At 40.6% G+C, this 22,974-nt stretch overlaps 1 protein-coding gene across 3 annotated transcripts in view; it reads right to left on the bottom strand.

The window, feature by feature from the left end:
* The window catches only part of GALNT5 (polypeptide N-acetylgalactosaminyltransferase 5), a 149,861-nt gene extending 127,194 nt beyond the window's left edge, over positions 1–22,667 (bottom strand). For all 3 annotated transcript variants that reach the window (XM_065525506.2, XM_045367100.3, XM_005573219.5), the window contains exon 1: positions 20,787–22,667. In XM_065525506.2, the coding sequence (XP_065381578.1) occupies positions 20,787–22,240 (1,454 nt within the window). In that variant the 5' untranslated portion in view covers positions 22,241–22,667. The remainder of the gene's footprint in view (positions 1–20,786) is intronic.
* Between the last annotated feature and the right edge of the window lie 307 nt (positions 22,668–22,974).

Genomic DNA, 22,974 nt, shown 5'->3' with positions numbered 1-22,974 from the left:
AACCATGTCTTTTAGCCTGACACAAGGGCTTATTGAGTTAAGGCAAGAAATAGGCTGGGTGAGGTAGCTCATGCCTGTAATCCCAGCACTTTGGGAGGCCAAGGCAGGTGGATCACTTGAGGTCAGGAGTTCGAGACCAGCCCAACCAACATGGAGAAACCCCGTCTCTACTAAAAAATACAAAAAATTGAGGTCTGCTCCAAGATGGCCAAGTAGGAAGAGCTCTGGTCTGCAGCTCCCAGAGTGATTGACACAGAAGACGGGTGATTTCTGCATTTCCAACTGAGGTACCTGGTTCATCTCACTGGGGCTGGTTGGACAGTGGGTGCAGCCCACGGAGGGTGAGCTGAAGCAGGGTGGAGCATTGCCTTACCCGGGAAGCGCAAGGAGTCTGGGGATTTCCCTTTCTTAGCCAAAGGAAGCTGTAACAGATTGTACCTGAAAAAATGGGACACTTTCGCCCAAATACTGTGCTTTTCCCACTGTCTTAGCAACCGGCAGACCAGGAGATTCTCTCCTGTGTCTGGCTTGGTGGGTCCCACACCCACGGAGCCTTGCTCACTGCTAGTGCAGCAGTATGAGATCAAACTGGGAGGCAGCAGCCTAGCTAGGAGAGGGACGTCCACCATTGCTGAGGCTTGTGTAGGTAAACAAAGCAGTCGGGAAGCTCAAACTGGGCGGAGCCCACTGCAGCTCAGCAAGGCCTACTGCCTCTGTAGACTCCACCTTTGTGAGCAGGGCATAGGTGAACAAAAGGCAGCAGACAACTTCTGCAGACTTAAATGTCCCTGTCTGACAGCTCTGAAAAGAGCAGTGATTCTCCCAGCACAACATTTGAGCTCTGAAAATGGACAGACTGCCTCCTCAAGTGGGTCCCTGATCCCTGTATAGCCTAACTGGGAGACACCTCATATAGGTGGGTGTCCCTCTGGGACGAAGCTTCCAGCGGAAGGACCAAGCAGCAATATTTGCTGTTCTGTAGCCTCCACTGGTGATACCCAGTCAAACAGGGTCTGGAGTGGACCTCCAGCAAACTCCAACAGATCTGCAGCTGAGGGACCTGACTGTTAGAAGGAAAACTAACAAACAGAAAGGAATACCATCAACATCAACAAAAAGGACATCTACACTAAAACCCCATCTGTAGGTCATCAACACCAAAGACCAAAGGTAGATAAAACCACAAAGATGGGGAGAAACCAGGGCAGAAAAGCTGAAAACTCTAAAAATCAGAGTGCCTCTTCTCCAAAGGATTGCAGCTCCTTGCCAGCAATGGAACAAAGCTGGATGGAGAATGACTTGGACAAGTTGATAGAAGTAGGCTTCAGAAGGTCAGTAATAACAAAATTCACTGAGCTAAAGGAGCATGTTCCTTCCCATCACAAGGAAGTAAAAACCTTGAAGAAAGGCTAGATGAATGGCTAACTAGAACAGTGTAGGGAAGACATTAAATGACCTGATGGAGCTGAAAACCTGATGGGCAAGAGAACTTTGTGATGCATGCACAAGCTTCAATAGCCGATTCAATCAAGTGGAAGAAAGAGTATCAGTGATTGAATATCAAATGAATGAAATGAAGTGAGAAGAGAAGTTTAGAGAAAAAAGAGTAAAAAGAAATGAACAAATCCTACAAGAAATATGGGACTATGTGAAAAGACCAAATCTACATCTGACTGGTGTACCTGAAAGTGATGGGGAGAATGGAACCAAGTTGGAAAACACCCTTCAAGATATTATCCAGGAGAACGTCCCCAACCTAGCAAGGCAGGCCAACATTCAAATTCAGGAAATACAGAGAACACCACAAAGATACTCCTTGACAAGAGCAACCCCAAGATAAATAATTGTCAGATTCACCAAGGTTGAAGTGAAGGAAAAATGTTAAGGGCAGCCAGAGAGAAAGGTCGTGTTACCCACAAAGGGAAACTCATAGGACTAACAGCAGATTTTTTGGCAGAAACTCTACAAGCCAGAAGAGAGTGGGGTCCAATATTCAACATTCTGAAAGAAAAGAATTTTCAACCCAGAATTTCATATCCAGCCAAACTAAGCTTCATGAGTGAAAGAGAAATGAAATCCTTTACAGACAAGCAAATGCTGAGAGATTTTGTCAACACCAGGCCTGCCTTACAAGAGCTCTTGAAGGAAGCAATCAACATGGAAAGAAACAACCCATACCAGCCACTGCAAAAACAGGCCAAATTGTAAAGACCATTGATGCTATGAAGAAACTGCATCAATTAATGGGCAAAATAACCAGCTAACATCATGACAGGATCAAATTCAAACATAACAATATTAACCTTAAGTGTAAATGGGATAAATGCCCCAGTGAAAATACACAGACTGGCAAATTGGATAGAGTCAATACCCATCAGTGTGCTGTATTCAGGAGACCCATCTCATGTGCAGAGACACACATAGGCTCAAAATAAAGGGATAGAGGAAGATCTACCAAGCAAATGGAAAGCAAAAAAAGCAGGGGTTGCAATCCTAGTCTCTGATAAAGCAGACTTTAAACCAACAAAGATCAAAAGAGACAAAGAAGGCCATTACATAATGGTAAAGGAATCAATTCAACAAGAAGAGCTAACTATCCTAAATATATGTGTACCCAATAGAGGAGTACCCAGATTCATAAAGCAAGTCCTTAGAGACCTACAAAGAGACTTAGACTCCCACACAATAATAATGGGAGACTTTGACACCCCACTGTCAATATTAGACAGACCAACGAGACAGAAGGTTAAAAGGGATATCCAGGACTTGAACTCAGCTCTGCACCAAGCAGACCAAATAGACATCTACAGAATTCTCCACCCCAAATCAACAGAATATTCCTTCTCCATAGCACAGCATCACACTTATTCTAAAATTGACCACATAATTGGAAGTAAAGCACTCCTCAACAAATGTAAAATAACAGAAATCACAACAAACTGTCTCTCAGAACACAGTGCAATCAAATTAGAACTCAGGATTAAGGAATTTACTAAAGACCACACAACTACATGGAAACTGAACAACCTGCTCCTGAATGACTACTGAGTAAATAACGAAATGAAGGCAGAAATAAAGATGTTCTTGGAAACCAGTGAGAGCAAAGACACAACATACCAGAATCTCTGGGACACATTTAAAGCAGTGTGTAGAGGGAAATTTATAACACTAAATGCCCACAAGAGAAAGCAGGAAAGATCTAAAATCAACACCCTAACATCACAATTAAAAGAACTAGAGAAGCAAGAGCAAACACATTCAAAAGCTAGCAGAAGGCAAGAAATTACTAAGATCAGAGGAGAGCTAAAAGAGCTAGAGACACAAAAAACCCTTCAAAAAATCAATGAGTCCAGGAGCGGGTTTTTTGAAAAGATCAACAAACTTGATAGACTGCTAGCAAGACTAATAAAGAATAAAAGAGAGAAGAATCAAATAGACACAATAAAAAATGATGTCACCACTGATACCACAGAAATACAAACTACTGTCAGAGAACACTATAAACACCTCTACTCAAATAAACTAGAAAATCTAGAAGAAATGGATAAATTCCTGGACACATACACCCTCCCAAGACTAAACCAGGAAGAAGTTGAATCTCTGAATAGACCAATAACAGGCTCTGAAATTGAGGCAATAATTAATAGCCTACCAAACAAAAAAATCCAGGACCAGACAGATTCACAGTCAAATTCTACCAGAGGTACAAAGAGGAGGTGGTACCATTTCTTCTCAAACTGTTCCAATCAATACAAAAAGCGGGAATCTTCCCTAACTCATTTTATGGGGCCAGCATCATCTTGATATCAAAGCCTGGCAGAGACACAACAAAAAAAGAGAATGTTAGACCAATATCCCTGATGAACATCGATGCAAAAATCCTCAATAAAATACTGGCAAACCAGAATGCAGCAGCACGTCAAAAAGCTTATCCACGATGATCAGGTCAGCTTCACCCCTGGGATGCAAGGCTGGTTCAACATACACAAATAAATAAACGTAATCCATCATATAAACAGAACCAAAGACAAAAACCACCTGATTATCTCAATAGATGCAGAAAAGGCCTTCAACAAAATTCAGCAGCCCTTCATGCTAAAATCTCTTAATAAACTAGGTATTGATGGAACGTATCTCAAAATAATAAGAGTTATTTATGACAAACCCACAGCCAATATCATACTGAATTGGTAAAAACTGGAATCATTCCCTTTGAAAACTGGCACAAGACAAGGATGCTCTCTCTCACCATTCCTATTCAACATAGTGTTGGAAATTCTGGCCATGGCGATCAGGCAAGAGAAAGAAATAAAGGGTATTCAATTAGGAAAAGAGGAAGTCAAATTGTCCCTGTTTGCAGATGACATGATTGTATATTTAGAAAACCCCCTCACCTCAGCCCAAAATCTCCTTAAGCTTATCAGCAACTTTAGCAAAGTCTCAGGATACAAAATCAATGTGTAGAAATCACAAGCATTCTTATACACGAATAACAGAGAATCAAATTCCTATACAGGAATAACAGAGAGCCAAATCATGAGTGAACTCCCATTCACAATTGCTACAAAGAGAATAAAATACCTAGGAATCCAACTTACAAGGGATGTGGAGGACCTCTTCAAGGAGAAATACAAACCACTGCTCAATGAAATAAAAGAGGACACAAACAAATGCAAGAACATTCCATGCTCATGGATAGGAAGAATCAAAATAGTGAAAATGGCCATACTGCCCAAGGTAATTTATAGATTCAATGCCGTCCCCATCAAGCAACCTATGACTTTCTTCACAGAATTGGAAAAAACTCCTTTAAAGTCCATATGGAACCAAAAAAGAGCCCACATTGCCAAGACACTCCTAAGCAAAAAGAACAAAGCTGGAGGCATCATGCTACCTGACTTCAAACTATACTACAAGGCCACAGTAACTGAAACAGCATGGAACTGGCACCAAAACAGATACATAGACCAATGGAAAAGAACAGAGGCCTCAGAAATAACACCACACATCTACAACCATCTGATCTTCAACAAACCTGACAAAAACAAGAAATGGGGAAAGAATTCCCTATTTAATAAATGGTGCTGGGAAAACTGGCGAGCCATATGTAGAAAGCTGAAACTGGATCCCTTCCTTACACCTTATACAAAAATTAATTCAAGATGGATTAAAGACTTAAATGTTAGACCTAAAACCATAAAAATTCTAGAAGAAAACCTAGGCAGTACCATTCAGGACATAGGCATGGGCAAGGACTTAATGACTAAAACACAAAAGCAATGGCAACAAAAGTCAAAATAGACAAATGGGATCTAATTAAACTAAAGAGCTTCTGCCTGGCAAAAGAAACTACCATCAGAGTGAACATGCAACTTACAGAATGGGAGAAAATTTTTGCAATCTACCCATCTGACAAAGGACTCATATCCAGAATCTTCAAATAACTCAAACAAACTTACAAGAAAAAAAAAAACCCCATCAAAAAGTGGGCAAAGGATATGAACAGACACTTCTCCAAAGAAGATGTTTATGCAGCCAACAGACACATGAAAAAATATTCATCAGCACTGGTCATCAGAGAAATGCAAATCAAAACCACAAGAGATACCATCTCACGCCAGTTAGAATGATGATCATTAAAAAGTCAGGAAATAACAGATGCTGGGGAGGATGTGGACAAATAGGAACGCTTTTACATTGTTGGTGGGAGTGTAAATTAGTTCAACCAGTGTGGAAGACAGTGTGGCAAGTCCTCAAGGATCTAGAACTAGAAATACCATTTGACCCAGTGATCCCATTACCAGCTATATACCCAAAGGATTATAAATCATGCTACTATAAAGACACATGCACACGTATGTTTATTGTGGCACTATTAACGATAGTAAAGACTTGGAACCAACCCATATGTCCATCAATGATAGACTGGATTAAGAAAATGTGGCACATATACACCATGGAATACTATGCAGCCTTAAAAAAAGGATGAGTTCATGTCCTTTGCAGGGACATGGATGAAGCTAGAAACCATCATTCTCAGCAAACTATCGCAAGGACAAAAATCCAAACACCACATGTTCTCATTCATAGGTAGGAATTGAACAATGAGAACACTTGGACACCGGGCAGGGAACATCACACACTGCGGTCTGTTGTGGGGTGGGGGGCTGGAGTAGGGATAGCATTAGGAGAAACACCTAATGTAAATAACGAGTTGAGGGGTGCAGCAAACCAACATAAACCTGCACATTGGACACATGTACCCTACAACTTAAAGTACAAAAAAAAAAATACAAAAAATTACCCAGGAATCGTGGCAGGCACCTGTAATCCCAGCTACCCGGGAGGCTAAGGCAGGAGAATTGCTTGAAGCCAGCGGGGCAGAGGGTACAGTGAGCTGAGATCGTGCCATTGCACTCCAGCCTTGGCAACAAGAGTGAAATTCTGTCTCAAAAACAAAAACAAAACAAACAAACAAAAAGCAAGAAATGTGCTGTTTTCAAATAAAAATTTAAAATGGTTTCTCGGCCGGGCGCGGTGGCTCAAGCCTGTAATCCCAGCACTTTGGGAGGCCGAGGCAGGCGGATCACGAGGTCAGGAGATCGAGACCATCCTGGCTAACACGGTGAAACCCCGTCTCTACTAAAAATAGAAAAAGAAATTAGCCGGGCGTGGTGGCGGGCGCCTGTAGTCCCAGCTACTCCAGAGGCTGAGGCAGGAGAATGGCGTGAACCCGGGAGGCGGAGCTTGCAGTGAGCCGAGATCGCGCCACTGCACTCCAGTCTGGGCGACAGAGCGAGACTCCGTCTCAAAAAAAAAAAAAAAAAAAAAAAAGGTTTCTCTACCCCTCAACAAAAGGTAGGTTTATTTTGAATTTACAGAATTGTTAGTCATGCTGGTTTTTTTTCTCTAAATTTGAAGCTTCTTTGTAGTTTTAGGAGTTTGCACATTGAAGTCCATGAAAGTGTTAATTGGTGATACCAAATTATGAACTATTGTATTGAAACTCAATTTTAGAAAAGAAAGATAATTAGAAAAAAAAAAGAAGAAAGAATATAAATTGAGGAGCTTCCAAGAAGTACATAAAAAATTGGTCTATTTGGTTGCATGATTACCAACAATTCCAACAATTAAGGGACAATTTTGGAACTGGACAGACTTTAAACTCTGAAATGTTTTTCATAAGGCAAAAGAGGAAACATCTCCAAAATAAGATTCTAATTCTCAGAATCTCTTGTGGTGAACATTAAAGACCAGAGTGATGAGACTAAAGTTTCCCAACGAGAGATTGGTGGGGCGAGAGCACAATGAACTACAGAGTAAAAGGTAAATGAACAATGAAACACCATCTCATACCACTTAGAATGGCAGTTGTTAAAAAGTCAGAAAACAACTGTTGCTGGCAAGGCTGTGAAGAAAAGAGAATGCTTATACACTTCCATACTGTTGGTAGGAATGTAGTTCCTACCAATTACTTTATGCACTGTACAAGGCAGTTTGGAGATACCTCAAAGAACTTAACATAGAACTACCATTTGAGCAAGCATTCTAATTACTAGGTATATATCCAAATGAAAATAAGTTGTTCTACCAAAACAATTCAGCACTGTTCACAATAGCAAAGACATGTAATCAACCTAGGTGCCCCTCAATGGTGGATTGGATAAAGAAAATATGATACATATATACCATGGAATCCTATGAAGTCATAAAAAAGAATAAAATCATTTCCTTAGCAGCAATATGAATGCAGCTGGAGGACATTATCCTTAGCAAATTAACAGAGGACTAGAAAACCAAATATCACATGTTCTCACTTATAAGTGGGAGCTAAGCACTGGGTACTCATAGACATAAAGATGGCAACGATAGGCACTGGGGTCTACTAGAGAGGATAAGGAAGGAGGGGCAAAGGTTGAATAACTGATTGTTGGGTACTATGCTCAGTACCTGGGTGACAGAATCATTTGTAATCCTAAACCTCAGCAGAACGCATTATACCCCTGTAACAAACCTGCACATGCACTCCCTGAATCTAAAATGTTGAAATTATTTAAAAAAGGAGTAAAACGTAAATGTGGGAAAGGATAGTATTTTGCAGACAATTTTGGGAGAAAACCTAGAAAAGAAAGAAATAGGAGGGTAGATAGGTGGGATACAAGGAAAATTTGTCATCCCTGTTCTCCCTTCCTCTCTTGAGTAGAAATGGACAGAATCATTTTTATGAGCATCAGAGAAGGTACAGATAGAACTAAGAGTTGAAAAAAAATCAGTAATTGATAGGATTATCAATAAAGCAAGGTCTCCTTATGTTAACCCACCTTACAGTGGCAGTTGATGCAATTAACAAGTCTAGTTTCTTTTGGCCACTGTCCATTTTTAAATTTTTTGTCCCATGAGACACTACACTCTCCTAGTTTTCACCCATCACTCACTGGCTTTTCACCTTCAGTTTCCTTCTCAGCTTTCCTTTCCTCTTAACAAACACAAGATTCTCAGAGCTGGGTCTGGGGCTTTGTTTTCTTCTATGTATGATATGACTGTATGAGCCCATCATGCCCACAGTTTTAAGTGTGATAATATCTTCCTAGTTTATATCCAGGTCAGCATTCCCATCTGAATTGCAGATTTACCTTACATCTAAACAACTTTTGAACATCTCCTCTGCATGTCTCACAGGCATCTCACTCATAATGTGTCTGAAACAGAAACCTTGACTTCACCCCACTCAATCCAACCAGCTCCTTTGCATTTCCCTCATAATGGCATCACCATCCTTCTTGCTGCAGAAATATGGATTCTCGTCTAGAATTCACCCTCTTCCTGACTGTAAATATAATCAATCCATCAACTTCTATTCTGTATATTGCCAACAAATATCTCAACTCTAACATCTTTATACCTCCCCTGGCTCTTGAGCATCCATTCCCTTTCTCCAGGATTATTGCTGGAGTCCCATAATGGGACACTACTTCCACAGTTTTTCAGATCAACACCACTCTCCTGTCTAAAATCCTCAGTCAATTTCTATGGGACAAAGTGAAAAGGAAAAAAAAAAATCCACATTCTTTAGTTTATAGGACCCCTGCTCACCTTTCCAACTGCCTGTCATTCCACTCTCCCCTCACACACTCCACCTTGGCCTTCTTTCAGTTCCTAGAAGAATGCTCCAGCTTTTGTTATTTGCTTAACTTCTAGCATTTTTGCTACCCTTCCCATATCTTCGTGGCTGGCTGCTTCTGTTCATTTAGTTCCTATCTTAAATATTCCCTTCACAGAGATGCCGTCTCTGACTACCCTCTCAAAATTTAGGTATTCTTTTATTATTCCCTATTGCAGTCACCTGTGTTTCTGTCATAGCATTCTTTTATCAATCTTATTTCCTTATCTTCTGCATCCAAAATTTTCTGAGGGCAGGACAAATCTGCCTTGCCTACTGCAGTACCACAAGCTTCCAGCACAATTACACAATAAATATTTGATAAATATGTATTGAATGCATGAATGGATGGATGGAGATGAGATGGAGCTTAAATTTAAAGCCAAAATAGTGGAAGAAATATTTTCCTTTGAGATAGAAAGTACAAAATGGTGGTAATGTATACAAATATATTTATGCACATGGGATGAGAAGTTGAAAATAGCCGTAGCTCATACTGGAGGAAAGGTTATCTGTTAATGTAATAAGCTAGGGGCTTGAGGAGAATGGAGAATATTTTAGACATATACTATGGGCAATGGGAGAGAATACTAGCCAGCTAGCTAGGATTTCAGATGGGCAGTGAGCGCTTTTCTGAAACTGGAGATGCCAAAATTTTATGAAATTTCAATATATGATTTGCTCCACCAGTGCCTGCCAGCCTGAGTGTAAGAAGAGATAAAGCAAATTGCTGGATTAATATGAGTCTAAGGGACATCAAAGCACATGAAGTAGAAAGAGAATGGGTAGTGAGGTTTGAGAGGACTGGTGTAAGGTGGTTGAATATTCTGGGATGAGCTCTGGGTCAGGGAAAGAGGAAGTAAAGCTAAGAGAAGTATAATAGCCTGAGTGAAAGGGAGGGTACAGAAGAAAACAGCTACGGCCTATGACTTCCTCTTCTCTAATTTTAGAATATAAATTAATGAGAAATTATTTCACACATTTCACACTTAAATTTTTTTAACGGTATTTGGTGCTGAAAAAAAATCTAATCAATTCTAAAAAGAAAGAGTCAATTACACAAATTCTGCATAAACCAACAAGCCCCGCTGTGAAGTCCTGAGAGTTGCTTTGTGGTTAAAATTTGGTTGATCTTAGAAACATCCAGTGACAAAAGGAATTGTATGAGAAGGAGTTAACTAAGCAGGCTCATGCAAATGACTCTTCCTATATTTTAAATTAGTAGAGTTTTTGTCTTTTTTAGAAGGAAGTTCTAAAAATTGCTAGACAGTCTGAAATTGGAGGTAAGAAAAACTCTCAGAAATTTGACAGATTTGGGGAAGACACCTCTAATCACCAAATATCTAATCCTCCATTCCCCCAATGTGTCATGGTGCCTTAATTTCACCATTAGTACCCTACATGGGTAGATCATGAGGGATTGCACTAGATGCTAATATCCCAACAAATAAGTAGCACCTCTGCCAATTGTTGACAAATATATATCTTAGATGTGTTTAAAGAATTACAATGAAGAAAATTCTGTGGAAGATTATATAGTACAGATCATATTAGTGCCTGGTAAAAGCAATATTATAGGATGACAGAAAGAGATGCCAGAGATTTCCAATACAAAGTTTCAGGGTGTGCCTTGCTTTGGGGTCACTGACATGTCAAGGCATTCTAACATTTACAGAGGCCTGTTCTCCTGCATTACTAAACAGATTAAACATGTTTCCGGGTATCTAGAAAAACTAGTGTGCTTGTTTCATTCAAAGGAACAGTGGGAAACCCCAGCAAAGTTTTCAGCATTTTAAACTCTTACTCCAGTCTTTCATACTGGAAGGAAGGTTACTTGCTATTGTAATAGGGTAGGGGCTTGAGGCGAATGGAGAATATTCTGGACAGACACTACGTCATCTAGTTGGCATAGGTTGTAAAAACCATTTCAAGTTATCCTACACCAACTTAATTCAAGCAAGTTTCCTTTATTCCAATTTTCCCTTAATTTCTGCCTATATCGTGGGAGGAGGAATTGCTGCTAAAGTCTAATTTGAATGCCAGATATTTCTAGGTTTGTAACTTTTTTGAGGCTAGGAAATCACATTTATATTCTATATGCCTATTTATTAAACAGATTAGGTATTTAGAGTCTACTGGTCCCATGCTATACTTAAAAATTAATCTAATCTGTTTCGTGTGGGGGGAATCTATGCTTAGATTACTGTAGCCAATCCAAGTTCTAAAAACAAATGGGGCCTCTAATGTGGGGAGTTTCACTATCCTACACTTAGCTGACATACTACTGTGGTGGACAGAAAGACCCTGGACTTGAGAAAGATGACGAGGGACTAAGTTTTCTGTTCATTCTAGCATTTATTGGCCCTATGGCCATGGGCAAGTGAGTTAGGCTCCTAGAACCTTAGTTTCCTCACTTTTAGGATGAAGATTACAATGCCTTCATCACAGAACGGTGATGAAGATTTGATGAGATAATGGATGTAAAAATATTTTGTAAGCTTCATGCTGAAAAACTCATGTGAGAACCTATGATTACCCATAATGCAAATACACACATTTTGACGGAGCACATGAAAGGACACAAAGATAGATGTGTACCCGCCCCCCACCCGCTACACCCTTGTTCTGCTCTCTAATCTTTGCACATACCAGAGATTTCGTAAGTTCTGTGAGTACCTGGTTTTCTGCACGTACCAGAGATTTTGTTTTGCACATACCAGAGATTTTGTAAGTTCTGAGGCAAGGTCACAAGACGTGTTTAAGTAAGATAAACTCTTGCTGCCATAAACCTGCTCTCCCGCCTCAAAGTTTGAACCAAAATATCAGAAATGGCGGGAACCAATCATAGTTAGCCAAATCGCCTTGTTCAAACACTAGCCAATCATATATCTGATTTGTATAATAACTCTATGCCCACTTTTCTTAGACTATATAACACTGCTCGGAGCTCAGTGGGGGAGCTCTCCTGCCCGTCTCGTTTCACGAGCGAGGGAGAGTTCCAGGTTCGAACCTGTAATAAAGATCCTTGCTGCTTAGCTTTGACTCTGGACTCTGGTGGTCTTCTTCGGGGAATAAACGGTCTGGGCATAACACACACTGCCCTTTTCTGAGGCAGTCCTCTAATCTGAATCTGTCAAGTGCTCAATCATTTATCGAGAGACCCAGAAAGTGATGCGTCCCACCCTCCTGGCTTCTGTGTGCTGTATGCTGAGCCACTAACCTGATTTGAATGTAGCCTATCAAATAGAGAAGGTTTTAAATCCTAAGATTGAGAGAATGATAACATTCTCTCATTTCTATGAATTTTTCATTTTATTCCGAGACAGTCAAGATGTACTATGTGGGTCAAGTCTCAGGCTTCACAGGTTTGAACAGAAGGTCAAGGAGAATATTTTCTTAACTTCTATTTGCAATTCAACTACTGCCTTGATGTGAGCCTTCAGGGGCCTTCACTCCCCAAGCGCTGGTATCTCAGGAACATCAGGAGGAGAATTGAGCACACAGCTGAAGAGCTCTGCCTGGAATTGTATTCTTTTCTCCCAGACCTTAGAATTGTTTGGGGCCGCTTTCCCTCTCACTGATAAGACGGTACAGCGATATAAAAATTGTACTTTCATGTTTTGTTCTTTCTAGGGTAGACTATCCGTGACATTCAGTCAAAATCACCTGGCTACTGACTCAGAAAATTTAAGTCACACTCATCACTTCTACTCCAAAGTTCTTAGCCAACTGCGGCCGTGGTTGCCATGGTAAATGTAGAGTCATCAAAGTGACAGGACTCAGGCTTAGAAATATAAGCCACCAGCATCAACATTCACCACTTCAACAATAGTCTATTTTGAGCAGGAAGCTGTCACAGTGAAATTGGGATGGCAGGGAGAAGAGGAGGAGGTGGTGTGATGTGACAGAAATAGTACTAGGTGGGGATGTTCTGTCTTGCCTGCTGTGTATGACCTTGGGCAAGTCATTTTTCTCCTGGAACCTTCTCTGTAACATAAAGGACTAGATTAGATAACTTTCAAATCTTCACCTAGTATTAACATTCTGTGGTTTTCTATGCAACTTTAGCATTTACCTGTAAGTGCTTTCCTTTGGGTCATAAGTCCCCTGAGAAAAGGCAAATTAAATTGTTATTTCTATGGTTTTAAATCCCTTAATGATTTCCCACTGGCCCTTAGAAGAACTTGAACAAGGTCCTGAGTGATCTGGACTCTACTTACTTCTATGGCCTCATTTACATCCTCATTGCTCTCCTGCAACCCATGTCAGATTTCCTCAGTTTCTCAATGGATCATCCTTTTTACTGTTTTCTCCATTTCTCTGACTCTCTACTCTTTCAGGTTGCAGCTCAAACATTTCTGTCTCTCCCAGTTCAGGTTTAGCCTTTTATCTCCTTTTCCCCAATAGTCCCCTGTGTTTCTGCATCACATTTTGCTGTACATGCCTTGAAGTCTATGACCATGCTCTGATGCCATACTGCGCAGTAGCAGTCCTGAGAGCTTTGTTCACTGCAGGGCTGTGTTATGGCCCAGTTTTAAAGAATCACCTTTGCTTAGTGCTGTATAGGAAATGGTTTTCTATATTTTTTTCTCTGATGAGGTACATGTCATGCAAACTTAACTCCCCTCATGCATCTCTTACCCATGTATAAGGAAGAGAGGTGTTTTAATTTCTGCCAAAGTCATATGACTATAAGGAAACAAAGGAAGGAGGAGCTGTCACCTGTGGAAAGAATTAAAAATTGGGAAATTTTCTTTTGAATCCCAAATTTGCTATTAGCTTGCTGGGACAGTGGATAAATCATTTATTCTTTTACAGTCTCACCCTTCTCAACTGTAAAACATATGAAAGTTAATATCTCATAGTGTTGCTATGAGGATTGCTTAGAATACACACACACATGCAAACGTAAGTCTACATGCATACATATATGCATACACACACATCACTGACTGAAACAAAACTAAGCACTTCTTTTGTGTGTGAAGCTGAGCAGTGGAGGGATTCCCCTTTATGCACAGGGCCTTGGCAAGTCAAGGAGAGGTGCAGGTGATGATGGTCACTACATGGGGAGAGTTGCTGGGGGTGGAGAGGGAACCAGACTGGTGCAGTGGAATTATTACTGAGTGAGGAAGAATCAGAAAACTAGAGGTTGGGTCCCAACTTTGGCACTTGTGAGCTGTGAGGCCTTGGGCAAGTTACATTACCATTTGCTCTCTTTCCCCCTCTCATCTGTTAATAAAGAGACGTAACACTTTGCTAATCTGGCATGGCCAGAAGGATCAGATGAAATAATATGCCTGAAGGATAAAGGCCTCAACTGCCCGGCATGGTGCACCACTCCTGATTGATAGGCAATGAGCAAATATCATGTGCAATGAAATGAACTGCCACTGTCTGAAATATCTGCTGTTACCTGAAACCTCAGCTTCCTCTGTCTCAGTTTTTCTATAGGTAAAGCCGGGATGATGATAGTATCTACCTTGAGGAATTGTTTTAAGGATTAAAAGAGAAGGCAAGTTGTGACGACCTTTGTAAACACTGTTTCCTCACATTGCTGCTTCTCACACTTGTCCATATTATCAACATTTTAGAAGCAAGGCCAACTGAGAAGGTACGTGAGTTTGGTATGATATAGCTGTTTTTCCAGGAGACTCTAAAAAGCTCCTTTCATTTCGAAAGCAAACAGCAAAATACAGCTTCTAAACATTGCTATTTTCTCTGAATTTTCTGAACCTTGAGCAAAAAAGTTGTTTCTGTCTTGAGAAGCTCCGTTCTGATTGGATCAGCCAGAAAAGCCCAATAGGAAGTTATTTTCAGGGCCAAGAGTACCAGGGCAATATTACAGCAAGAGTTTGATATATTATGCTGATGGTTAAATTGGGCCCTGTGTTCAGTATATGAAAAAGTATACTTCTTTCAAATTCCTGCATTTATTAACTACTCTCTCCCAGGAGTGTTTCTAGGGCTTTCACAGTATTTAGGAGGAAAAGTCAGGAATTCGCTTTAACATTTCTCAGTTTTGTATTCATTAGGCACCGTTTAGCTGTTTTCTTCTCTTTGAACTAGAGGCAGAATTGTGCTTTCCATTCTTTTCTTCTGATCTTTGTTGTCTTTGTTACTCCCTTTGTTATAAGGAGAGTGGGATAAAGAAAAGTATTCAAAGGCCCAGTTCATTGTCCCTTGGCCATATTTCACCTTCATTATGTTACAGTCTAGTCTGAACCTTTTAACAAGTTTTCCTTTTTATTTCCTGATCTCCTACATGACTTTTGAGTGAAATAGAGCACTGTGCCCTAACACACAAACACATGCATATGTTCACAAATGCACGCACGTGCCCACAAAAATGAACACGTACACACTATTCAAAAGGCACGACTGCATTGCTTTTACCCATAGAGGTGAAAGCAGGAAGTAAATCCTTTTGAATTCATCTTGTGAGGTTTTTTTTTCCTGCCTCCAATTAGTTTCTCAAGGAGATCTCATAGCTTCTCCAATGAATTTTAATTAATATTCTCCAATCGCTATTAGTCACAAAAGCATGTTTGTTTCATCAGTTAAGATTTGTATCCCATCTTGGGATAAAATTAAATTCCAAATTTAAATTTAATTTAACTTTAAAGTTTCTTTTTTTCTCTCAGTCTGATAAACTTTTAGAAGCTCAAAGTTTGGGAGGATACCTGATCACTTTATTTTCTCTCTTCTGTATCCTCCTGCTCCTCCCCTTCCTCCTCCAGTAACTCATCAGTTATAGTTTCTAACCCTACTAGGATCAAAATTAAGGTTCCAGAAAGTTTTTCTTTCCCCTCAGTAATTTAGATTGGTTTGTGGCAAATGCATGGTGCTATCTTTTGCTTTTCAAATGTGCCAAAAAAAACTTTCTTTAGCTGTGTAGGAAGGAATCAAATTATTGGTTGACAGTCCTGGCTCTGGGCTAAGAGAATAAAGACCCATTTTAATTGCTTTATTGAGGGGCTTGCCAGAGTTTTGTAGGGAAAGCAAAGCATTAAATTAAGCAATTGAGTAACATTATGAGGACACAGCAGTGGCAGACAAGCACGCCAGAATTCTTATTGTACTTTAAAAACTGAATGCTGGCAGCAAAAATTCCTTTGAGTCATTTTTCTCTAAATTCAGATTCAGGAAGTGCACTCTTAAAATAAGTTCATTTTTGGAGTTCCATCTTAACTATAGCTTCAGGCCAGAAGACAGACTTCTCCAAGTAGAATTGCCCTGCACAGGATCACATTTTAGCAAAACCTGTGTTTACATATGTGTGTGCATGTGTGTGTGTGTGTATGTGTATGTGTATGTGCGTTGATTGTTGCTGACAGAAACAAACTTCAATCATTAGGAGCAAGAACTGAAAAGATTAGCTTTTAATTAAAAAAAGATTAAATATGGAACTTTAACTGTCAAAAAAGCATTTTATTTCAAGCAAATTTTATAGGCAAAATTTCTAGGCAACAATGAAGTTGTATTTTACATGCTGACATAAAACATTCTTGTAAATAAAATAGGCTTTCCTCTCTTGAAAGCCAAAACATTAAAATTAAGAACCAAAACAATAGCAAAAATATAAAACAAGGAATAAACATGAATTAATGAATAGATCATAGCGTTAAACAGAATGTGTTTGCCTTAAATCAGATTTTAATATATTCCATATATTCATAATGAAAAATTAAGAAGTCATTAATAATTTATAAATAGACTTGTTGCAGGTTTCATTTGAATTGCTACCTTTTGATTATTTTCAAGGTAGTATCAATGTTCAAAAATCATTTCAGAGAAACAAATTCAGAGAAACAAATTTTAAATTCATACTGTGTAAACATGTTGCTTCTGAATGCACAGCACTGTGATCAGTGCTAAAGGAGTACAAAATAAAGCTAAAGACAGAGTTTCCTTCAGAAGCTTATAATTTCACTAAGGAGACAAAACAGACGCAGTAAAGAGTGTTTCAGTAACTAGGATGCCTGTGTACACTAAGAGTAATTGCAATTTAGAGGTCACAGCGACCTCATGGTCCAGGTGGAGGGAAGCCACAGTTGAATTTTGAGTAATGTTGGATTAGAATGTGTGCAAGAGAATGGTGAGGATGGAGGGAGGCTGTGGGAAGGGACCAGTGAATGTAAACTTCAGTGGATGGTTACAACCATAATGGGTGGAGAAGAGCAAAGAGATTAGCTTTTCTCATGCTGAGGGCCCAGCTTGGAGAAAATGTCATGTGCGGGGTGCTATTGCTATACCACCAAGGGGAGAAACATGGGCAGACAGAAAAGGACAGTGTGAGTAACCCTGAGAACAGAAAGGAGTTCTTGTGCTTTAGAAAAGAGGTATGAAATTGCATCTTAACATTTTAGCAATGGTCCTTTGGGACTCAAGAGAAAAAGGAGGAAAGAGTAGGTTTGGAAAAGAGAATCTGATTTTAGAACTAGAGTAAGAGAAGTTGTCCTGGAAATCCCTGCCTGTCTCCTCTGCTTTGGTTGTTGTTGTTGTTTTCTGCGACAAGGTCTTATTCTGTCACCTAGGCTATTGTGCAGTGGCACAATCTTGGTTCACTGCAACCTCGACCTCTCAGGCTCAAGTGATCCTCCCACCTCAGCCTCCTGAGTGGCTGAGACTACAGGCATGCACCACCACCCATGGGTAATTTTTAAACTTTTTGTAGTGATGAGGTCTCACTATATTGCCCAGGCTGATCTCAAATTCCTGGGCTCAAGGGATTCTCCAACCGTGCCTCCCAAAGTGCTGAGATTACAGGTGTGAGCCACCATGCCTGTCCTCTACTTCTTAATGGTAACCTCACCCTAGCACATCAGCTAATTCATCTTTAAATGATGTTAACTACTGACTAGTTATTATCTTCACTGGGGGAAGTTGAATTTAAATGATTATACCAAATCTGTGTGTGTGGTTTTTGTTGTTGTTGTTGTTGTTGTTTTTTACATTTTTTGGTGCATTCTGTATTCAATGAGCAGTAGTGATATGCCAGTTATGTGTTAATTCATCTATAACAGTGGATTTTGGGGAAATGAATAAGTCAATAAGGAAGATATTCTCCAAAACTCTCAAAATTTAAAGGTTGCAGTAGGATGCTACTTCAGCTAATTTTAAGCTAGCCCTCTTGTGTTCTTATAGTTGTTTCTCTCTCTCTTTCACACACACATACTCATTTTCTTATTCTGTTTTGTAACAATTTCCCCTTATGCTGACTTTGAAAACTTATCATCTTAAAAAATCTTATTGCGTGCGTTCCTGTAAGCAGCTACCTCAAACACATTTTGAGCAAGGCTGAAAATAAATAAATCCAAAGTAAAAAAAGAAAAAAAAAAAAAACCACTCCAAATCTTGCCAACCTGATGAATCAAATGTTTTTTGATCGTATTTTCTTTAACCTTTATCTGCATGAATACATAATTTACACATATTTATAGTCAAGGTGTTTGGATAAAAGAACAAAAAATGATTTATCCTCTTTCAAAGAAGAGGGCTACAAAAGGACTGAAAAATACTTTGGGAGGCCCCAGGTCCAGGATCCCTGGTGGTAGACTCCTGAGTGGAGCATAGCATCCGCCAGGCAGCTTGAGAACACGCCTATATTTAGCCAAGGTGGGTTATGTGATAAGAGGGAGGAGGCCTGGCCACATGCTCTCTGACTCATCCTCTCAAGCACACGTGTCAGTTTTTCCTACAGTTGGGACAACCTCCTTCAGAAGACAGAGGACAGAGCCTGACTATAACTTTCCTGGGCTGCAATGCTTACCTTCTACAGACCAAAGTATAGAAACTAAAAAGCACTGGGAGCCACTGAGCCTTCAGTGAGCCCCACTGGTGATAACATTGTTATTACTTGCTTTGGGCACCCTCACCCCGCCACACATGTGCCTTTTCTCTGGTTTGGAACTGGAGCTTGTGCTTCTGTGCAGTGTCTAATTCCTCACCAGACTCCCTAGCAGCCTGCTGGGTCAATAAGGGCATGTTAAAGTGAAACTCCTTTAACAGCTACTTCATTTCCCTGCACTTTCTGTTCAGAGCTGGCAAGTGTAATCCTGTGATACACAGGACTTTAGATTAGAGCTGGGCCAACATAATTTTTAGGATCCTTTTTGAGGGGAGATTGGCAAGAGATGGAGAAGAATGCAGCATAATTTTGAGCATGAATTTTAATCATTTATCTACAATGACTAGCTTTGTGACCACAGGCAATCTAGCATCCCAGGGCCTCAGTTTCCTCATCTTTGAGTATGTCTGTGTTCTCCTCAAGGCTGTGATTATCACCAGGGTGAGAAGCGTGAATGGCACAGTGCTTGACCTAAGCAGTGCATGGCTGATAGCCATTTGCTGACGGCTAAGAGATGGAAAATGACCTGGTTGTAGTGACGTCACAATGTAGAGACTCTTCTTTCTAATATGGATAAAGCTTCCCCTGTATCTGCCTTCCTCCTAGTAACACCGACTAAAGTGTAATGCTGACTACCTAGATCACAAAGAAGAATTTTCTACAGAAGCCACAAGGCCATTGTTTACATGCCACGTGTGCTAAGTCTCAATCTTGACATTCCCCAATCCAACTTCCTGGCAAATATTGTTTGACTCAGGGAACTGAGTTAACAGATATTGAAATACGGCTATTGAGTACTTTCACTTATCAGTGGGCCAAGAAAAAAAAATGCCAGGAACATAATTATATTTGAATCAGATTAAATATCTATATGCTTTGATCCACATCTGGTGATACAGGAATTTAACTTTTTGAAGGACTGGTTCCTGAAGGTCCACTGGGCAGCTTTAGAACTGCATTACTTTGAGAAAGTGTTGTAACTTCTGAGCGCCCTTGCCAGCTTGTTACTTTGAACCATAATGCCAGCCTCCTCCTTTCCAGGGCTCATATGGAGTTCATCTATATGTATGCAGGTTCTTTGTAAATAGTGAATGTCTACAAATAGAAGTGATTATTATTATGCTTTTTATACCTCCTGTAGGTGTTTGCTGGTATGGACTGATTGACTTTTTCCAACATTATTATTCCTATGTAACTGATCTCCTGAAATGTCTACCATCTCCATCTATAAAAGACATTAAATTTTAGGGAGTAAAGTCACTTCTTCTCTTGCTATCCTGGTTATCATTACTCATGATTAGGCAGAATTCTGCTGGCTGAGATATGATTCCAGGGAGGCCTAGAAGAGTCCTTCTGTGTGCTTCTTTCCCAAATATATTCCTGACAAACTTGCTAATAATGAAAAGCTCCAAAATTGGGAATTCACTTCCTTGTCACTATTCTAATGGAATTACACTTTAAGCTCTACCATTTATATATACGTTATTATGAACTGAGTTCATCTAATCATTTTAACAGGTTTTCAACAGAGAGAAGGAAATTGAACATGAGCTAATGGTGGGGACCAAAGTCTCAGAGAATGAGAACTCTGCAACTGCTGATATGAGAATTTTTTCTCTGTGTAGTTGGTGAAATATTTGAATGATATCCAATGATTAATGTTTCTTTAATTCTCTAGGTGACAAAAAACCACACGGAATTATCTAGCAATAAATTCTCTCTATATAAGAACCAAAGCACTTGGGGTTGAGGAAAGAGAAGAGAAATAGGTCTTACCCAGCAGGTCTGGTGTCTTCAATGGCTCTATCCACTGGGATCAAATCGCTAAGGTAGACATTGAAGTTCCCTTCTTTCCATCTTCTTTCTGCCTCCTTCTCCTTTCCATGGGGGACAACTACAGGACGCCCAAACTGCCCTGGAGCTTTGGGGTCCCTTGGAGAAAGCGTCACATCAATTCTTAATACCTGGTGCATTCCACTGTCTTCAGGTAAAAGGGCTTTTGTATGACTCTGGTTGTATTCTGTAAAGGGGGCTTTGGCAGTTATGTTGATTTTTGCCGGCTTTAGCCCTCCAGCTAAAGCATGGTTAGTTTGGGACAGTGGTACTCTATGTGGAGCAAGAGAAGAGAAAGACATTTCACTTCTATTCCTGGAAATGTGTTTACCTTGGCTTTTACCCAATACTTTAGGAAATACAGTTTTGGTTTTAGAATTGGAGACCTCCTTGGGGTCTGCCTTTTGCTCTTCTTCTTTGGTTATAATCACAACATGGCTTTCAGAGAAATTGAGTTTCTTTCCATGAGCCCCTCTAGCTCCATCATCCTTTGACAGACTTCCCAAATGTGTCTCATTAATAGATTGCTTCCTTAAGCGATTTGAATTGACAATGAACTTAAGAAAAGGAAGACTCGTATTGGCCTTGTGTTTATTTGCATTGACTTCTTTGCTCTGAGACTTAGTTTTGTTTAAGGCCATGACTTCCCCAGACTTCGGCTCTGCTGTGCTGGCAGGGTGTGCCCTCTCTTTTGCTACTGCCTGTGATCGCTTCTTTGGTCTGTCAGTACTAAGACTGATGGTCACATTCAAGTCCCTTTCAGCTGCTAGTTTTGATGTGTCACTGCTGGGACTATGACTCTTCAGGGGCTCCTGTTTTAAACTGACACGTCCCATGTGTGCTGATATTTTGACTAATGGAGTTCCTTTTGCTGCTATGAATGAGGTTTTTGGAGCCCCCTGAGCTGTCATTTGCTTTGGTGTCCCCTGGTGAGAGGAGGCTTCAGGGTTGGTGCCTCTCCCTTCTGTCTTCTGCTTGTGAGGAGGCACAGGGAGGGTCTGCAGATGTGCAGGATGCCACAACGGTACAACCTTGCCCCTTCCCAGGGCATTCTGCATTTTTCTTTCCCTCTGGGTTTGGTCCAAGTCCACCTCAACCTTGAGCACACTCTCCTCAGTTTTTCTAAAGTTCTCTTTGCCCCGTGCCCCTTTCCCATGTCCCTTTAGGGGAGGTTTCATCTCTTTTATGCTGCTGTAAAAAATTTTCACTTGGTCTGGCTGAACTCTGAATCCTATCCGCTCCCTCCTCACAGTGTCTTCCTTGATGACCCGAGTGTTGATCTCATTGAATGAGAGGCGGAGAGCTGCCATGTCAAAGAGCAGCCAGATGACAGAAGCTACAAAGATAAATGCCAAGACTCGCCCACTTCCTCGGAAAAACTTTCGGATCCTGTTCATGGTACAAAGCTTTCCCTAGCAGCCTGCCCTCCCTTAGCCTGCTTACCTTGAGTGGAGAGGGAGTTGAAGTAGCAGCAGCAGCAGCAGCAGCAGCAGCAGCAGCAGCAGAGTTGCCAGAAAGTGACCCCCTCCCCTGAACACAGCAGGAAGCAGCAGTCCAAGGGGAAAGCTCAGCTCCTACCGCTTGTCAGTCTCTGCCTGCGTGGCATTTCATAGCAGAGCATCTGTGCCTGCTTGGCTGGCCCTAGCTAAGTTCTGGTAAACACTGGCCTTAGGTTACTCCAGGAAAAGTTGATTCCAGCCACCGAACAGTTCAACGTATTACTTGTCTTGTCTCCGGGAGCCCATGTCCACCTTCCTACAAGCCCAAGAAAAGGTGGGGGCCAGATTGAGGCTGCTGTTTCTCTCCTCCCCGTTCTCCGTCTGCACGCTGTAACTCAACACCACTTCTCATAAGGAAAACATTTCATGCCATTACCCAGAAAACTTCATTCAGCTCTCACCTTCTGTGTTATGTGAGAGCGTGTGTGTTTTAAGGGCAATTAAAGAGAAAAAAAAGCTATCTAACTTGGAGGGCATGTGTTCCTGGTTTGTAACCCCACCTACCCCACTCCTGCTCTTTAACCCTGTTGTACCCAGGTGCCAATGCTCTGCCTGAGGAATTTATCACTGAAGTTAATATTTCAGCTTTAAGACACAACAGCTTAAAGAAGGGGCCCAGTATATCCTCACTT

Source organism: Macaca fascicularis, chromosome 12 (genome assembly GCF_037993035.2).
Source record: "Macaca fascicularis isolate 582-1 chromosome 12, T2T-MFA8v1.1".
NCBI classification, from domain to species: Eukaryota; Metazoa; Chordata; class Mammalia; order Primates; family Cercopithecidae; genus Macaca; species Macaca fascicularis.
Note: the sequence above shows the minus strand (reverse complement) of the source record. Positions and strands in the feature narration are given on the sequence as shown.